The sequence below is a fragment of the Phymastichus coffea genome, unplaced genomic scaffold (genome assembly GCF_024137745.1).
Source record: "Phymastichus coffea isolate CEN01 unplaced genomic scaffold, Cenicafe_Pcof_1.1 PCOF00044, whole genome shotgun sequence".
Taxonomy (NCBI): Eukaryota; Metazoa; Arthropoda; class Insecta; order Hymenoptera; family Eulophidae; genus Phymastichus; species Phymastichus coffea.
The window spans coordinates 2,185,507-2,204,625 of NW_026706855.1; the positions used below are offsets into that span (position 1 = coordinate 2,185,507).

At 38.5% G+C, this 19,119-nt stretch overlaps 3 protein-coding genes across 8 annotated transcripts in view; 1 reads left to right on the forward strand and 2 right to left on the reverse strand.

The window, feature by feature from the left end:
* Nucleotides 1-110: 110 nt before the first annotated feature.
* LOC131664552 (RNA-binding protein RO60-like) lies at nucleotides 111-9,628 on the reverse strand. Of its 3 annotated transcripts, XM_058935753.1 has the most exons (9): nucleotides 9,619-9,628; nucleotides 9,446-9,520; nucleotides 8,467-8,669; nucleotides 8,036-8,387; nucleotides 7,745-7,965; nucleotides 7,470-7,672; nucleotides 7,268-7,388; nucleotides 6,788-7,194; nucleotides 111-6,713 (listed from the first exon to the last, which is right to left on the reverse strand). In XM_058935753.1, the coding sequence occupies exons 3-9, from the start codon at nucleotides 8,659-8,661 to the stop codon at nucleotides 6,581-6,583; spliced, it is 1,632 nt and encodes a 543-aa protein (XP_058791736.1). In that variant the 5' UTR covers nucleotides 8,662-8,669; nucleotides 9,446-9,520; nucleotides 9,619-9,628; the 3' UTR covers nucleotides 111-6,580. The 3 variants fall into 3 exon arrangements, with proteins under 3 accessions (XP_058791736.1, XP_058791735.1, XP_058791737.1); XM_058935752.1 differs by lacking the exons at nucleotides 9,446-9,520; nucleotides 9,619-9,628 and adding an exon at nucleotides 9,110-9,164 and having other exon boundaries at nucleotides 8,467-8,768; XM_058935754.1 differs by lacking the exons at nucleotides 9,446-9,520; nucleotides 9,619-9,628 and adding an exon at nucleotides 9,110-9,152.
* A 679-nt stretch (nucleotides 9,629-10,307) lies between these two features.
* On the forward strand, nucleotides 10,308-12,007 carry LOC131664554 (26S proteasome non-ATPase regulatory subunit 5). Its single transcript, XM_058935755.1, has 2 exons — nucleotides 10,308-10,577; nucleotides 10,666-12,007. The coding sequence occupies exons 1-2, from the start codon at nucleotides 10,309-10,311 to the stop codon at nucleotides 11,996-11,998; spliced, it is 1,602 nt and encodes a 533-aa protein (XP_058791738.1). The 5' UTR covers nucleotide 10,308; the 3' UTR covers nucleotides 11,999-12,007.
* Nucleotides 12,008-12,576: 569 nt separating this feature from the next.
* Nucleotides 12,577-19,119, reverse strand: part of LOC131664550 (nose resistant to fluoxetine protein 6) — a 39,169-nt gene continuing 32,626 nt past the window's right edge. For 2 of the 4 annotated variants that reach the window (XM_058935749.1, XM_058935746.1), the window contains exons 2-10: nucleotides 15,831-16,117; nucleotides 15,001-15,176; nucleotides 14,779-14,933; nucleotides 14,270-14,395; nucleotides 13,623-14,182; nucleotides 13,247-13,552; nucleotides 12,997-13,171; nucleotides 12,778-12,920; nucleotides 12,577-12,709 (exon numbers count right to left, since the gene is read on the reverse strand). In XM_058935749.1, the coding sequence (XP_058791732.1) occupies nucleotides 12,584-12,709; nucleotides 12,778-12,920; nucleotides 12,997-13,171; nucleotides 13,247-13,552; nucleotides 13,623-14,182; nucleotides 14,270-14,395; nucleotides 14,779-14,933; nucleotides 15,001-15,176; nucleotides 15,831-15,869 (1,806 nt within the window). In that variant the 5' untranslated portion in view covers nucleotides 15,870-16,117 and the 3' untranslated portion in view covers nucleotides 12,577-12,583. The remainder of the gene's footprint in view (nucleotides 12,710-12,777; nucleotides 12,921-12,996; nucleotides 13,172-13,246; nucleotides 13,553-13,622; nucleotides 14,183-14,269; nucleotides 14,396-14,778; nucleotides 14,934-15,000; nucleotides 15,177-15,830; nucleotides 16,118-19,119) is intronic. The other 2 variants (XM_058935748.1, XM_058935747.1) reach the window with 2 other exon arrangements.

A 19,119-nucleotide genomic window follows, 5' to 3' on the forward strand; every position in this document is an offset into this window, starting at 1 on the left:
TTACAACTCTGCAGAGGTATATCGTTAAAGATTCGAATAATTTCATGAAATATTTTTCCTTCTAACATTATAGACAATGGATTTAAATAAATAAGTGCAACATATCGGTTTTTTGATGAATTTATTTTGAGGATCCTGCTTTGTTTTGTATTGATATAACAAAAAACATAGTAAAGAATTCCTATATAATGTACATTTTTTTATCATTAAACTCTCGACTTGTTTCCTTTTGGTATCCGGAATATATAACAATAACAAAGATTAATCAAGTAGAACGACGACAGCATGGGTAATATCCGCACAGTTTATAAAAACAAGAAATTTCGAAGTTCTATAATTAACATCCGCATTGTCGTAGGTGAGTACTTGATTGTATAACCCCGTGTTTATTTTATTCTTTACAAGCGCGTATGAATTGTATTTTTTTATCTCCTAGTAAAATCGTCCAACACAACGAAACACTAACAAATAAAAGACGGCGTTGATATAGAACAGAAATGCCATTCGTTATGCGAAACAAATCAACAGCAAATATCGTGTACACCTTTTTTATAGACCTCGTGGTACCTGCTTGCTTCGAGATATTGTTTTACAATAGACACAGAGTAGAACATTCAGAACGCGCCCAAGTACAAAAATAACGTTTCTGGTTAAGTGTAACAAACAATCATCGTAGTTTATTTTTTTCCTTTTCTTTTATCATTACTTTAGCTAAAATCAGTGAAGGGGAGTCGGAGGATCAACGGCGCTTCGACTTCGCGCACGACGAGAAGAAGGATGATTGCGTTTTTATTTCTTCGTTTATTACTTTTTTCCTTCTGTATACTTATTATACAATAATTATACCGAGTCACAAATAATCGGTGAGTTCAAAGGCTTTGTTACGTGTTCTTTTTTACACAGTCAATACCTATTGAAGGTGAGAAGTTTTTTTATTTATTTTATTAATGTTTTTCTTTTTCTCGTAATAATCATACGAACTAACGCAAATAAAAAACGCACGCGTCGGGTGTGTGCTTCGTGTGTACACGTGTATGTATGTAAAGTAGTAAGGCCGAAAGGTAGGCGTATTTGCTTATGGTTTTTTTAATAATTTTTTTAGTCAGTTTTCTCTTATTATTCTTTTTCTGACGCTTGACTTAAATCCGACAAAATGCACAAAGTCTATACTATAGCTGCGAAGGAGGGTTTACTCGTTTTTTTTTTACGAGGCTCATTGTCGTCGCAGTCCTGCATTGATCATTGACAACAAGATATTGAGGTATGTATACATATTACAATCTATAAATATGACTGTTTCTTTGCTTTTATACAATAGGTACTTTTTTCGCGTTGTCCGTTTTCACTTATCATTTTTTGGTGTTTCACTTAAAAAATAAGAATAACAACAGTTGACGAACAATATAATCAAGCGTTTTTTTTTTTCATCTTTCATGTCATTTATAAAAGTTGCGGGACTGCGACGTTCGTGAATCACCTCAAAAATGCCTTTACAGATTAGTATTATTATTTTTGTTTATTTCATCATCGTGTTACGTTTTCTTTCTTCGCTCAATTTTTTTAAATGCTAAGAAACATAGCACTATACATCATCGTAAAATGTACTTGTGGGTTTTAGTCTTACGTAATATTATAATAATTATTGTTAAATTCATGTACAGAACGCTAGTTAGAGTGAATTACACGTTTACCGGATGAAGTTGTGCTTTGCTTAATTTTTCTTTTTTACGTAGTCCAAGTGAAATACAGTGACTTATTGTGTGTTGCTATAATACGATATCATTTGCTGCTTTTTTTGGCTTACACTAATGTTCGGGACTTATTTTTTTTTTTTTGCTTTTTTTTCTTAGTTGGGAATCGCTGCTGTCACTTCTGTTATGTCAATTTATGTACAACATAAATTCTTGCCTTGTCACCTCTACGTTGTACTTATACACAATTGGAAATAATTGAAAAGAAAACAATATTGTTATTGCAATTCTGATTCGCATGACATTGATAATCGTTGCAAGTAATCGACGTTTTAATAATATTTATAATCACGAGGAACTTTTTCTTTTTTTTGCCTAAAATTTGTGTCACTAAAACGGTAGAAACAGCGAACGGTATAAAAAATATATATAGATTTATCTCTAAACGCGATAATAAATATCATTAAACATTACTCGCGTCAACATCGATTTAAATTAAAAAAATATACGTGTAATACGTGAAAAATTTGGAATGAATAATATCAATGAACCCGTCGATACTACAACAACGAGTAAGACGATTATCAAATTAAAAGCGGTTTCTTTTGGAAAGAAAATTGACAAAATCCTTCCAAATGTGTACAGTGCAAATGTATACAACTAAAGAACATAACGAATAATCAAGTAAAAGTGTAATCATCGTTTCATACTTTGACAGCCTTTTTGTAGCACTTAAAAAATTTCGCCGACATTCGCATACGCATATTTTGTTTCTTTTTCATATATTCCTCGTTACGCAAAGGTATTGAACACATTGAACATATTGTTTTGTCTTTTAATCGCTACTATATCGTGTCACGCAGACTGATTGGACCTGAAAAGTATCTTCAAGCTACGAAGCTACAAATGTATTGCAATATAGTTAATATTGCGAAAGAGGAAAAGTACTGGAGAAATCATCGTTAATCGGTGTAATATACTTTCACTAAACACTACCTTCCCTCTTCTTTTATATGATAATAATTATTATTATTAATATTATAATTATTACAATGAATAATGTAATAAAAACATGGCCTTACAGCGACAGAAAGTGCCAAGTAAGTCATCGACGACTCATCGACTCATCGAGTATTTCCTTTTTTCAGTCGGTTAGAAATTTTTCTCCTTAACCACGAGCCTCGTCGTCGGTGACTTGGAATAAATATTACCAATTCTCCTGTTCTCCTCTCAAAGTTAGTTAAAACTTACTGCTATAGAGGGTACACGTGTAATTGTATATTGAATATATTATCGACGAGTGTTTTTCATGGGGCGAATTCGCATCGAGAGTTCGCGTTTTGTTGATATATTAACATTAATTATAAAAAATATTAACAACTTTGAGTAATTTTTCTATAGCTCGGAACATTCCCAATTTCGCTGAATGCCGTTCAATCTGATGAAACAATTGTTTTCATTTTTTTGTCAAAAATGTCGCCAGAGATTTATCCGCAACGGAAATCGAAGTGAGATCCTAAATTCTCAACATTATTGTCACGATATTTTTTCACTTGCCCTAAACAACAGTTTCGATTACCCATGAATGCCCTTTATAAACACTCCCGCGAACTTCGCCTTTGACTTTTTGAGCTATGAACTCAAAGCTGAAACTTCCTCGTCGATGAACATCTTACGTCAACTAGGTATGGATATAACACGTAAAGTGCATGTATTTTGTTTTTTATATCGTTAAAGCTATCTCTAAGAAGTATGAATGTAGCGTACGCAACTTGCTGCTTTAAGCAGGCGAGACAAATAAATTGGTTAACTATATTTATTATAATATACGTTAAAGAGCGATTTTAGACGTAGCACAAAAGTACCTGCCTAATAAGATACAATGCATATTATATAGTGTTATTATAATCGTACTCGTTACAATATTAATCCCCTACTCTTTTTTTAAACATTTTCTTCCAAGTGACCGTTTACTTATAAAAACAAAGGAAAGTGTTACATTGTAATGATTAATTAATTATTACTATCAATTTAAATACCTTATGGTCAACGAGATTTGCAATATCGTCTTTTATCTGTAAATAATCTCTCTAAGCGCATTGTTTTTCACAAAACATTCTTATGTTTTCCATTTTTTCTTTTTCATTGTTTAGGAAAAATTTTTCTAAAAAATACTATTATACCCTCGTAATCCAATGTGACAGAATTATCACGCCTATTCAAGCAGTCGAACTGTATGTGTATGTATTATTTTTTGTCTCAGGAAAGATTATAAATTTTTTTACTTAATAATGGATCAGCAAGAAATATCGTTTATCATTTCAAATTTCTTCCTTGTCGCTCTTTCGATTGCGCGCTAAGAGAAATTTCATATACATATATTTGCTTACGACCTATCGTATGTGTGTATTTTTCATTTCTTTGTTAAGAAATATTAATTGTTATATTATATATAAGAAAGTGTTTTTCTTTTACACGTACGAGAAATTATGCGTACATATGGTGTGTGTGTGTGTGTGTGTGTGTGTGTATTGGTGTATGTAAATCTGTAAATGAGCGTCAAGAACCTCGAATGTCATCGGCGAAGAAGAGAACAAACTGCAAAGTGTTGTACGAATCGGGTGAATTTTACACCGTAGGACAGACTTCGTTTGCAGGACACAGCCATATGAGAATCTTACGTCTTTGTTTTTTTGCATAAGAGTGAGCGAAGCAGCGTTCTAACAATTGTTTTTTTATCTTTTATTCACGCTTATGATTTCTCGCGACACCTGCGAATTTGTTGGCAACGTGTATACGTATAATAATAAATAAACGTAATGCAATATCAAAATACACAGTGACTATTTTTTACAAGTACAAAGGGCGGCAATAATCACAGGAAGAGAATGGAACTACTTATATGACACTACTTTTCATAATTGTCTAATAAAGTTACTTGATTGATAGTGTTACTTTCGCAAGTGTCACAAGCTTATCAAGTCAGTGTACAAATTTATCAAAAAAGTTTTAGAACCCTACATTCGAAAGTACGCGAATTGTCACTCGAGGTTCGAGGCTTGCAAGCTTCGTTAATTTTTTTCTTTCGTCTCTCGCCTTTTAATTACTATACTCTGCTGGATACCAAATTCTCATACTTTTTACGTTTATCTTTTTTTTAATCGCTTACGTTTCAACAAAATTTATGCGCTAAAATCGAAACATGCCATCAACATTAATCAACAAATCAGTGTGTGGAGAACTGTGCGAGCGCGCCTCTGACTAATGTATAAACGTTTATCTTAGCCATCCGTTGCCTTTTTTTATTTATTTACCATTTTATTTTTCAACTACCTTGAACAATATAAACATTGTATTCTTGTATCACAGTATTATATTAGTAGCGTAATTAGTTTATTTCTCATTTTCCTTCACTTTGGATATGGCAAATATGACGATAATAGTAAATTATACTAATGTACGTCTATACTCTTTGGGGCTAAATGCATATCACAGTGGGAAATTTTTTCTTTCTATAGTATTTTTTAAACCACCAAGTAGTCAGAAATTCCTATCGTTTTTTATTCTTTTTTGTAGCGTACTTTTTCCTAATCGGCAGAGGCGCGCTAGTCCACACAATGCGTTTAATCGTAGTTTAAGTTATAGCTTTGAATCTGTACCATCTTTTGTATCTTCTATCGAGTTGAGTTATGCAAATATCATACGAAAAGTATTTTTTATTTTTCCGTTCAATATCATCTTTTTCGCGTGTTTGCTTGCTGTGTAGGCAGCTTATATATCGGCAAAATAAGCGAGCTGTTTGAACTCAAAATAGGATTTTTTCACTTATCTGTATGTTCTTTTATTTTGTATTCCTTGTTTCTATTAAGAAATGCACCATAGATTACCTTGGATATGCTCTAGTTATCTAATATCCAGTCTTAATACTAATGATTTGCCGTGCAAACGGGTTCTTTGTTTTTTTCATTACTTCACTTAAATTTAACAAACAATATAAAAACTCTTATTTGCTCTTGTGAAGTACAAGTAGTTTCATTGAGAACTATTTTAAAAAACAAGCTCGGTATTCATTTTTTAATTTTAATTTAATAAAATTTTGTGTAACTTTTTTCTTGCTTTTTTTATATACATACACTATAGGGCACTCTGATTCTTAACTCTGATAAACTAATAAGTATAAAAATTAAAAAAATAACATCGAACCAGACATAAAAAAAAATTGATTAAACAACCCGCACACAGCTTAATTTCATATTATTCGCTAATAAACATGTAATTATAATTGAGTTATCATAGCGATGTTAGACGATTCGATTACGTCGATATATTTTTTTACAAGTAGAATCAACGTCAGAATTTGCGCATGCCCATGACGCACTTTTAAATATTTTTTTATTTATTAGAGTACAATGCGAGTTTTATCGTCGAAATAGGTGGAAAAAAACGATTTATTTTTTACTTCATTTTATATATTAGTTACGTAATTTTGAACGCTGATTCATCACTTGATACCATTATTTTATGCTTAATTTAAATTCGAATCGGAGTAAAATTTAGAAATATTAAAATAAATTGTATTTACGTAAATTCTGAGTAATTTGCATTATTTTACCTAATCCTATATATTTAATGCTAAGTATAACTAAATATTTCTTTTTAAATAACGTAAGTTGAAAATAAAATATAATGTTGAACACTTTTGTATGAATTTGTTTCTTAACCTTGTCCGTTGATCAATAGCACATATGCTATTAGAATTACCACAAATAATCAAGGAAAAAATAGAAAAGAATCATTTTATAAAAACGTCATGAAGCAAAGAAAAATATGAAATGTTAACAAATTGATTAAAAAAGCGCTGCTTACTTTTTTCGTCGTCGGATGATGTCTTAAAAATAAGATCGCGCAAAAGCTTCAATAATTTTAGGTACCTTTTCATCGAACCCGCATACAGTAAGAATATCTGTATCGTATTCTTGTTTGTCGTATGTCGATGAGGCACACATGGCACAGTTTACCAATCTGCCAATACATGCAATATCATTAATAGAATTATATGCCATATTAATAAATAAAATACAATTCTGAAAACTTACTTTGCTTTTGGTATATTCATTATTTCTCTGTATGCTTTAATGCCCTCTTCTGAAGAATCTGACTTCTTATAGATCTGATCAACGACGTTGATGAAAACGTTGATGCTCTTGTTTTCTTTAGCAGCCCACAGCATGGGTTTACTTAAGTCGATGGCTTCAACATTCGTCGGCTCCAACTTCCTCATCATCTGAACTAGTGTTGAGTTCATATCCACATCGACGCATTGAATACCGTTGTCCGTGAAGATTGCTACGGTGACACTCTTTTCAGCTCGAAGAAGAGATAGGGCAATCAAACAACCAGCCTCAGCGGCGTTCACGTTGCCACATTGCCAACATCCATTATCCAACATTGTTTTATTCATATTGATGGTAATCATGTAGCGAACATTGGTAGGTTGCAGGGTCTGATATAAAATGATAAAAATAAGAAATATAAACTAAACACCACTAGAGAAGCTTTAATTTTGAGTATCTTACGGTGAAAGAATAATTCAGCATTTTGGTCAAAGTATCCACGATTTTTTTGTTGACCTTTGGAGGAGGTGGAAGTGGTCTCTTTGCTTGCTCTTTAACCTTTCGTTTTTCAAATGACAGTGGCCTGCAATATACGTAAATGTATTAATTTGTACAATTTGCAAAGTGTACTTTTTAAAATTTCAATAATCGAATTAATACTCACTTGCCAGAATTTTCGTAGTTTTTCAGAGTAACTAAAAATACAGCTGGATGTAATTTTTCATCGGTGACATTTTTTTCACTCATGATGTCTATTACTTTGCTTACTATTATCCCATTTGGTTTAAGAAATCCCAAATTATGAATTCTTTGAAGGTTTTTTAACAAATCAGTCAAATTCATTGAAGAAACTAGTGCATTCCATACCTGAATAAAAATATGCACATCAATGTATTATCTCTAAATTACATTTAAGTAAAATAATACAATTATTATTACCTCTTCAGATTTCAACATATGCCCAGGAATATGATCTAGGGTGAGATTTAAAGATTCCACTAATGCAGCTACTCTAATTTCATCTTGACAATTTTTAAAGTATTCAATTGACTCAAAATATTTGATTAATTCCTCATTTCCTGTACTCTGTTCATTATACTCAAAACCTTCTTTGATTTTTTTTAAACCATATAATACATATTTCAATACTAAATCTAAACCTAAAATATCATTTCAAGCATTAATATTCTCATATTTGTCAAAAATAAAAGCATAAGTTAATGATTATACCATCTTTTCTCGTAGGAACATGAGCTAATTTGATGATATCTTTATGCTTCCATCCATACCTACTCTTGTATTGGGTTACAATTTTTGCAAGCTCCATAGGTGACTTAGAGAGATACCACTCCTTAACTGCTCTTCTCCAGCCATGGCCCCAGCCATTTTTTGGATTATCTTTCTGTTTACTGATTTGAGAGCAAAACTTGTTGAACAAAATAAAACGTTCTGGGGTGTCACAAATTATCTTTACAGCATCATATGCACTCTTACGAAGAGTATGATTCTTTTCCTGTTGTGCACAAACTGCAAGAGCGAATACTAATGTTTCATTATTTTGTACAAGACATTTGTTTTTTGCCTAAAAAATAAAATAATTAATTAGGATGTAAATTCTAATTGCCACATTTCACTAGGAAAAATCAATTAAAGATCTTTACCGCCACAATATTATTAACTATCTTGTAATGCTTGATTGGATCACCAGCTAATTCGTCAATGGATGGGATATTTTTCACTAAATAATATTGGTGCACAAACCAATTTCCAGGTTGGTATTCAGGTTTTTCTTTACCAATATAAAGAAACCGACGCAACTGCGTCTCCAACACACTGTTATTAAAGTCTGACGGCATTTTATCAGCTAAAAGTAAACTTAATAACAGATCCTCCAAGTCAGTCAAAGAAGAGCACATTATGCATTAATATAGATGGAATTAAATTGCTACTGCATCAAAAGAAACTGAAAAAATGCAAAATAACTAAATTTTGAAATTTTCTGATGCTTTGTTCATAAAGTAATGTCTCTAAACAGGGTAAGAATTTAGAAAACAAAGATCTCACTACGTTTATTTACAATTAGATACGCAACATATTTGCATGCAAAATATTCAACGAGTGAATTCTGAATGGAATATGGCTACCACATTGATAGAAACGCAATGGCACGTTTTATTTTCTATAAGTGCATCTAATGGACGTCAAACATGAAAAATTAATGAACAAAAGTAAATAATGAATTTATACGTTGCGGCAAAATCATTCAGAAAGTGAATAAATGTTCAGACGTATTATTATTCTTACCTTTTTTATGATTCTTGTTGAACACCTAACAATGCTTCACAATAGCTGATCCCGGCATGAAATGCATAGATTTTTAAAGATGGTCGTCGTTTTCTACAGAATGCAGTATACAGAAACTATACATACATATGTATACACTATACATATACCTCATAGTGTACATACAACTTTGACATATCATGTGCTTTACATTTGTTAATAAAACAGTATAATATATATTCTTTTTTATATATATTTTATATGTATTGTCTAATTCGATTACGATATAAATATAAAAATTATGAAATATTTGTACTCGTTAATTTTTACAGCTTTTAGAATTACAATTCATATTACAATTTCTTATTTTCTGCAAAATTACACACGCATTCACCCAAATATAGACTTGGAAACTCTAGCCTCTTTTCCACACTGTAAAAAATATATTTGTAAAATTACTAGTCTGAGAGTGGGACACCAGACGGACCTATTCTCAGAGCAGTGAAATCGCAATCATCTAGTGATTTTACTAGCCCGGTACTGCAAGAGCTTTCAGAATTCACAGCTTGGAGTACTTAGACAGCTTGCAGTTGCACTCTTGCGTTGTCGCCCGAGTGGTGTCAGCACCGACCTCAAGAATTTAATGTTTAAATAAATGCTATGAAATTGTTGTGTACAAAACAAATCCCATTTCATAAACGAGAATTAAAGTATTACAGTATATAATTTGGTCATCGACAATAAGTATTAAATTGCTTGGTTATATTACTGGTAATGATTCATAAATGCCAAAAAACTAAAAAAAAAAATTATACCAGGATTCGACCCCGTGATCTTGTGATCACGGAACAGAAACCTTAGCCTTACGGCTAACGTGTCTTCATCACTGTACAAAGGTTGAAGGTTATATTTAAGTTGCGGATCCCCGGTGGGAGCTTGTGATTAAGTTTATAGGTTTAGGTTAAAGGTGCTTAGGCTTTGTATAATTGTTATAAATTAACTGCGATTGTTTAATATTACATTGTGACGTTTAAACAAACTGTGTATGCTCTGAAAATAAAGGTGATGCACACGAGTTTAGTAGGTAAATTGTCGGTCAAACAGCTCGCTAATATAGTACGAGCGTCAACCACGAGGGGGGTCTGAAACTAGCGAGGGGTAGGCTATTCCGTCGCGATCTTCGCCGACAAAATCGTACCGCTTTCTGGCTCAGCGGCCATATGAGTTGTGCCTCCTTCTCTCTTACCTGCTCTTACTCCCTGCTTTATACTCAAAGCGAATTCAAAGTGATCGAGTCATCGTCAAGAATGGCAGATTGGATTGCAATGAAATTAAATCACTTTAGCGATTTATATAACGTACAGCAAAGAGAAGAAGTGTTAACTGAAATAAAGATCAAATTCGCAAATTTAGATCCTGATGAAGCTGTAGAAATCACAAGAAATTTGGACTTAGCGAGGTTGCTTTGTCAACTCATCGCAATCGACAAGTAAATATATGTTCTAATTTAGCACATTTTCTATCTTATCGCTATAAAAATGCAATATTGTACAATATTTTATTGTGTCTATTTTCAGAGATTTTAGAGAGCAACTGTGCGATGCTCTAACTGTTCTATTCAAGGCTGCAGAGCCAGGTCAATTCTTACATCGCTACACTCGAGAATTACGTGAATTATTAACACACCGGGAAGCTGCTCTTAAAATATTAGCTCTTCAAGAAATTGACAGAGTAGCATCACATCCAAATTCATTACCATTATTGTTAACAAAACTTTATCTACTTTTACATGTCATTCAAACAGTGGCAGACAATAACCTTGACGTAGCAAAACATTCAATGGACATTTTGAAAAAAATTGGTAGAAATCCCGATGGGTTGAAAACATTATATGAAGGTGAATTGCTAAGGACAATTGCCAAATTATTAAAAACCAATGATGTTGTCACATTTAGAGTTTATGAAGTTATAGTTGATATTGCAAATCATAGCAAAGAGTGTTTAGAGGCTTCAATAAAATCAGGCTTTTTACAAAGTCTTATTGATAAACTTGAAAATGATGATATTTTGTTGCAACTGAATGCATTAGAAACTTTGACTTCACTTGCTTTGCATCAGGAAGGTCTGAACTATTTGGAGCAACATGGTGTGTTGCAGCAGTTGTCACAAAAAATTGCTCAAGCTCATGAGACACCGCTTTCAAGTTTACTCATCCCTGGTCTAATGAAATTCTTTGGAAATGTTGCTCAATTATGTCCGAATGACATATTTTCAAGATATCCCCCGGTCATATCTGCCCTATTTGAAGTCATTGAAAGCAATGATCAGACCCTTTTGGCAATTGCATTAGACACATTAGGTTACATATCAACAACAGTAAAAGGTAAATATGCTCTTCAAGATCTAGGATATCCTATGCTTAATGCTCTAAAGAAAATTGGAGATGTTATTCAAAAAATGCCTTCAGAACTCAGAGTGCGTGGATTAAATAATTTGACTGTTATATTGAGTGTACCAAAGGCAGAGCAAGATAATAGAATATTATCACTGACAAAATCATGGTTTGATGAAATCTGCGAAAAACCATTAGAAATCATTTCATCTCTGTGCAGACAACCATTTGCTGATATTAGACAAGCAAGTTTGGAAGTATTAGCTGTTATTGGAGCTCAAGAATGGGGTCAAGAATATATTGCCAATCATCCAGGCTTAGTTGAATTTTTATTGGACAGGAATGTGGAGTCTTTCAAGGAATGCAAGGAAGCTAAATTTGAAGTCGTGAAAAATCTATCGGACTCTGTGCCAAACATTTTCGATGCTACAACAATGCAGAGGATCAAGAAGTTCGTTAGTGAAGGACCTTTCTTTGTCGAGACAATTACGGAAATCGCTATTGAGGGAGCATCATAATGATTTAAATGGTTTATTTTTAAAATAAGACTGTCTTCTCTAGATAATGTAAAGGCTCTTTAATTAAACAAAATTATATTAAGTTTTTTATATAAATTCTAAAATAAAAATTAAAAATCTACAATCATGTAATTATTATGCTTTGTAAAAATGTAAAATTTACAGCGATGCCAAATTTTAAACAAACAGTTGATTGTTATCATCGACACCCTTGACGTTTGAATTAACATTAAAGAAATAAAACACGCTTAACTTTAAACTTTCCATAATACAATTAATTAATAGGTATACAGCCAAGGCTTCCTCGGAGTGAGTACCGAGACAATCATTTATACAAAGGCGAATAATTTATTTTACATACCTATATACGAACGCTACACATAAAAAACAGAAAACATAGTTACGACTAAGGATTTACCGTAGCGTTTTGGTCAACAACAACCTCTTTCATTTTTTTTGTACAACTCGCACGTTATTATCAGATACATAACATTGTGTACTGTCGTACTGTCGTGATTACTCAAAAGTGTATTTCGTCGTGACGAACGATATTTGAAGAAAAAAAAGAGAAACAATCTCTTCTCACTAGATGCGTGTTCTCTTCTTTGGTGACAAAATCTTCAGCATACTGACTACTGGGGCTTCGAACGATATCGATATGACGAAAGACAGAATGTACGACGCCACCACTTGTCCGAAGAACGTGATCATCTGAAATGACACACAGACATGTAATCGAAGAAAATGAAGATGACGCGTGAAACTTAATTTTCGCTTACTACGCTATCTTTCCCTAAGTGAAGGGGCGAGTCCATGTTCATCGCTGTCAGTCTGATGACAATCGGATGAACCAAATAAGCGCAGTAAGTGACTCTACTGAATGGGTAGAGTATCGGGGCTGATAAAATATCATTGACGTAGCCTGCAATATTGAAAGGTCTAGATGAGCACATTTTTATAATTAGCGCGTCTCAGTGGAAAGCGTTGGCTTGACTAACCTCCGTATCCGGTACTGCAAGCCACGACGATCCACGCCAAACCGAGAGCCCAAGCGCTATGGCTCAAGGACGAGTAAGCAGCACCAGCCGCGGCGGATAACTCAGCCTCGTAGAGGCCGTAGAGCAAACTCAGCAGACAGGCGGTCGAGAGCAGCCAGCCAATGAAAACGGTGGCCTGCAATCGGAGATCGGACGTGGTCTTTGCGGAGGCAGGGGTGCGGAAGGGAAGAAGGATCAGGCGCGCACTCACCTTGGACATGTGAACTTTGCAGTCAGTCTTGAAGAGGTAATAGCCGACGGCCATGCCGATGAGATAAGGGCCGAGTCTGGTCCAGGGCTTGTCGTAGATTTTGTCGAAGAGCGCCAGCGGGTCGTCGGTGTGGGGCATGTGATTGTTGACGAGGGCGATGTAGCCGGTGGTGATCCACGAGCTCACCATCAGCGCCAGCAGCGCGCTCGCCGCGATCCGGAAGTGGTTGGTCGCGAGGATCAGTATGACCGCGCCCACGACGTAGAACTGCGTGTCGTCCGCCAGGTACCAGCTCCACAGCATGCACTGCAAGCGGACGAGTTCCGGCGATGAGGCCGCGCGAACGCGCCGTGGTCGCTCGCGAGCGCTCGCTTACCATTTGGTCCACGGGATAGAGCGTGTTGATGTAGAGCAGGTTCCTCCACCAGTAGTTGGGGCAGTTCTCGTGGTCGGCGGAGGGTGGCTCGAAGACCGAGTTGTGGTGGAACCACTTCATGGATATCTGGGTGACACCGAGGACGAACATGTAGGGCGCGGTGAGTCGGCTGAACCGGTAGCCCAGGAAGCCCAGGAACTTGAGGCAGCCGGCCACGAAGCCGCGCGTGCCCTGGGTCAGTCTGTTCAGGTCGCCCTTGGCGTTGGTGCGGAAGTAGAGGAAGCTAACGAGCAGCCCGCCCATGAAGAAGAACGTGTCCACGCTGAACGCCCCGTTCTGTATGGTCTGGAAGAGGAAGCGCTTCTGCACCACCTTGCGGTACTCCATGTTGTCCGAGTACTTGAACACGACGATGCACGTGTGGCCGAGGATCACCCAGGCCATCGAGATGGCGCGCAGCCCGTGGATGGTGCTTATGGTGTCGCGACCGACCTCGCCCTCGCAGATCACGCGGACGTTGGCGCGTATCGAGAACGACAGCAGCAGCTCCTCCCAGACGCCTGCGAACAGTCGGACGAGTGGGGTCAGTCGGGTCAGTCGGGTCGAGCGGCGCGAGCTCATCGCGGATCCGGAGCGCGCGCACTCACTCGGCTTCGTCGGGTCGGGCGTGGCTGAGCGCAGGCTGCCCTCGTGGTCGTTGTTGTTGTTGACCGGCGGTCCGACGACCACGGGCTCGGCTACTGGAACAGGAATGTAGGCCGTACCTTGAGAGGCTGCACGCGTGTTCGCCGACGATCGACCAACAGACAAAAACACGAAGGTCAACCAGCGGCAAGGATCGATGAGGCCTCTCTCGTTAGTCGCGAGGTGAAACGGTTAACGCGAGACAGTTCGCCAGTTTGCTGTTAGGCGCGTGCGACCACCGTTCGAGTGAGTTGCTCGTTGCTCGTTGCTCGTTGCTCGTTGCTCGTTACTCGTTACTCGTTACTCGTTACTCGTTACTCGTTACTCGTTACTCGTTACACGTTACTCGTTACTCGTTACTCGTTACTCGTTACTCGTTACTCGTTACTCGTTACTCGTTACTCGTTACTCGTTACTCGTTACTCGTTACTCGTTACTCGTTACTCGTTACTCGTTACACGTTACTCGTTACCGTTGCGGATCTTGGCGTGGCCGTTGGCGAGCTGCTCCAGCTTCACGTGCTTCTCCAGGTCGTACGAGTTCTGCTTGCGGGCCATCTTCTTCGCCGAGTAGACGTCGTAGCTCGTGCCCGCGATCAGCAGGAACAGCACGGCCGCGCTCACGCCGCTGCGAGCGAAAGAAGCGCGTGAGTAAGGTCGAGAGCGGGCAAGCTCGCTTCGGCGAGGCCACTCACAACAAGATCCAGAAGACGCCGTCGGCGTACATGTCGTAGGCGTTGCGCTGGTCGCGGACTCTCTCGACGTACGAGTGCCTGGCGGCATTGTCGCCGGCTGCCAGTCGAGCGATCACGGCCACGTCGGCGGCGCCGCAGGAGAACGGCAGGCAGGCGCCCAGGTGCAGCAGTCTCGTCTGGAAAACCCGCCGTACGTGTGACTTTCGGAAAAATTGCCGCGTCAGCGGCTCGAGACGCTGCTCGATTCCAGCCGCGTCTCGCGATCGACGCGACGTTTACTGCACCGCACACCTACGGCCCAAGGCTTTTCTCTTTCGAAGATGGAGAGTCGCCTAATAAAACGAATTACGCTTCGCGTGCCCTGATACGCTGCACGATTAAATACCCTGCAATGAAGTTCCTTTTAACCCCAACCAATTGGCAATTGAAACTTGATCTTTTTTCGACTCATGTACCATTGGGCGTGAGAGTTGCGAGTGGTTTTCCGTTTTCCAATTTTCCGATTAATTAACGAACGAAAATTGATCACAAGAGCGCGGCCTTTCGATCGTGTCACGGCGGGCACGGTTTCAGCTTCGGCAAGCGAACAAAACGAAAGTTTGATTATATTCAAAGGTGCAATTTTTTTCTCTGAATAACCTGTCGAGTGAGGCTAAGTAACCTACATAATAACATTTTTGAAAAGTAAAAAGCGTGGCGAAGGATAAAATAAGCGCGAGTTTCTCAAAAGTAAATTTCTACGAGTGTTAACATTTATAGTCTGAAAATAAAACGCCTGAGCCACGTTATTATTAAATGCCGAATGTTCCAGCGTCGTTCGCTGACCATACCACGGGTGAGAAAGATCCGTTGACGGCGATCCTCATCATGAAAAATCCGAGTGGATACGGTGGTCGGTCATCGAAGTCGTCGGGCAGCGCGAGCAACTGGCCACTGTGTCCACCATTGGCGTGTTTCCTGTGCGGCTCGGCGTTGAACTCCTCGGCTTCGCTCACCGATGCCGTCGACGACAATCGAGAGGTGCCCTGGCCGATAAATTCGCATTCCGATGCCGAGCCCACGTAGTACGTGTTGCCCCAATAGAAGCCGTTCGTGTAACGACCCGTCGCGTCGTCCACTGAAAATTCAAATCACACGATAAATGTTTTTTATTCGCATTAAAGGATATCACGAGAATGCTATAATACAAAAACATCATAATTGTCAAAGTAAGCTCAATCGTACGAATTGATAACGCAGACAGTCGTTTCTGAATTCAGTGAGAAACTACGCTATAAAATCGGCTACAAGGTTAGACAAATACTCCAATATAGGAATACAGTTACGCCCAGGCTCAAAGGTACTTTTCTTCTTTTGCAAGCGGTGTCATCAACCGCGCGAAGCTCTCCTATTTTCAAAGAAGTGAGTCACTCTACAACCGTTGTTAACCTAATTTCTACGAGGCCCGGCCGTGGTGGTGGTCCGCGCGTGAAAGTCATTCCTACCAAGAGACGAATAAATTTCGATGGCTATCGCGATGAAATTTATTCGCCGACGTCATAGAAAGCAATGAGGTTTTATACGCGTACAGCGGTCGAGAAGCTGCGATCGTCTGTAGCTAATGATCGTGCTTAGCGGTTCCGATGTAACAATGGGAGCTCGATAGCACGTTTTCGGGCATTTCATTTGCATGGCGCTAAGACGACTATTGTAACGGTGAATCATTACGACGAATCTCCAATATTCTTTGTGATACTTCGGTAGATCCTTACGGCTCTTAATGTTTATTCAATATCAATGTTTGTGGTCTAGCATCCGTTAGACTTCACATTACGATGTTGCTCGACACAAAATCATCTTAATCATGTCAGCTTTCAAAAATACACATCATGATTCATTAGCAATCGTCTAAATTTTCAGCTGTCTTTCTTTCCGCGGTTAGGCTGGAGATGCCCAATGAAATATCCGAACAACGATCGAAGCCAGACATGTCGAAACAATTGAATCACCGCTCACTTTTGGAAAACGCTTAAAATCCTAGCGACCTTTTTTTTTATAGACGGAACTAGCGACATGTTCCATTCGTTAAAAGTACGTTTGCGTAGGTGCCGTATCAGTGCCGACCACTTTCTCTGCGGGCGCGACCATCGACAAATTCGAAAAGTACTTTAGCACGGCTGTCGAAACGACGTTTGACTTTGAAGCAAAAAATTCTGATAATTTTCGAGACGATACGTACGTCAACTTGAAAAATCGTTATGACAGTCCCTGATAACCGCACGACACGTCGTGAGAAACGAAAGAATTTTAATTTTCACTCTCCGTAGGCTGATTAGCGAGCGCGATCGAGCCACTCTCTGCTCGATACAAATCTGAGAATCATTTATAATTAAAACGTGAGGCAGAATTATTTTGTGGGGTCAAGAGAATTGATACACGCGACGAGCGAAAGCGGCTTTAACCTTGACATTTTACTTTGAAATTTTTCGATCTTAACACACATGTGGTATGCCTATTTGAACGCGATCTTTTCCCTATATTTGCTCGTTTCTTCAAAAACACCTGACCCAGAAGCACTCGAACGCTCTTCAAATACAAGTGTTTGAGGGTACATAGATTGAATGACCTTATTGCTATCAACATTTAAATTTATACCGCTAAAAGCCATTAATAAGTCAACTGAAACGAGTCAAGTGGTTAATAATTCGAGATCTCGAATAATTTGGACTCTATTTTTTTCAATTTTTCTCAGCAATTTTAAACATACCCAAATATTCATATGCTTTACAAGTATAATTCCACAATTTAGTGCACGAGCATCTATATTTTCAGGGTCATTCGATATCAAAATGTTACTGCCGTGAATGCTTGAAAATGGCAATACAGCAATGGGCATTCAGCAAAATGACAATGTAGAAAATCGTCTGTTGCACGATGGTCTACCGAAGTAACAGATCGACGAAAATAGGTCTGTAACTGATGGATAGGGCGTGAACCGCGTCAATCACGCGTTTCGCCGTCGCGTGTCCGTAATTAATGAAAGGTACGCAAGTGAAAAAGCGACAATCACAGGTTAACGAGACGTCAGCTATTTGGACTGTCAATATCGTCAAATACGTATGATAACCATAAGCGCGCATGTCGACCAGCGTCGCAAAGATTTATTGTGCAACGATTCCCCTACCCGCAATGATCGTAATGCACATTACGTAACGATGATAATCTCGTACTTTCTATCCGAGAGATTCTTATCTAACGCGGCGACAAATCTGCGGTTTTTTGCGCGCGGCGCAGGCAAAACCGGAGCTACGAATAGTTCGATGAACTCGCATGCGCGTTGTTTCTCGATATTCGTGACAATGGACACGTGTCCGGTGAATAGCGAGACACGCGAGAAATGGGTGCTCGCGTGCACGCGAGGCTGCGGCAGCGCTGTCATTTGGCCGGCGCGCGCAAGCGGCGCCCGGTTATGCAAAGCTTACGTGGTCGAGATTTACGTAAACTGATCGATATCTGCTCGCGGCTGGCGTACAACCGCGGCTGGCTTCTACTCCGGACCTGACGAAACGGAGACGGAATGCGCTCTTCGCGGAAAGTACTTTGCCGAAGGAAGGAAACGCAAGAGATCGCTCGATGTCCTTTCGCGACGCGCAGCCCCGGCTACGACATTCTTTCCTTTTGAAAGCCGAGCGCGATCCGCGTACTCCTATTTGCAACTGCTTGCGCGATCGAGCGATCGCGAAACCGAGTAGGCCAAGCTTGTGCAGCGACCGGTTTATCAATCTGCCGATCGGATTGAAAAAGCATCGCGCGTGCCGGTTTCAACGTTCACTGTCGAGGCGACCGCGGCGTTGGCTGAAGTTCAGGGGCCTGTTGCATTAATCGCCCCAGCTGTATATCTATGCGATGAGTGCAACGTTTTTCCGCACCTTCCCACGGCAAATTACGATCGGTGAACTTGCGAGGAGCGAGGTTGCGCCTAGAAATATAATTGATGCTACTTTTCTTGGCCCGCTGCTGTACTCAATCCCTCGGCATTGAAAAATAATCGACTGGATTGCGACGACATTCCAAAGATTACGAAGCGCGGAGAGCTTTGAAGGTGGCAGTCAACGAAATTCATAAATAACATAAAATTTA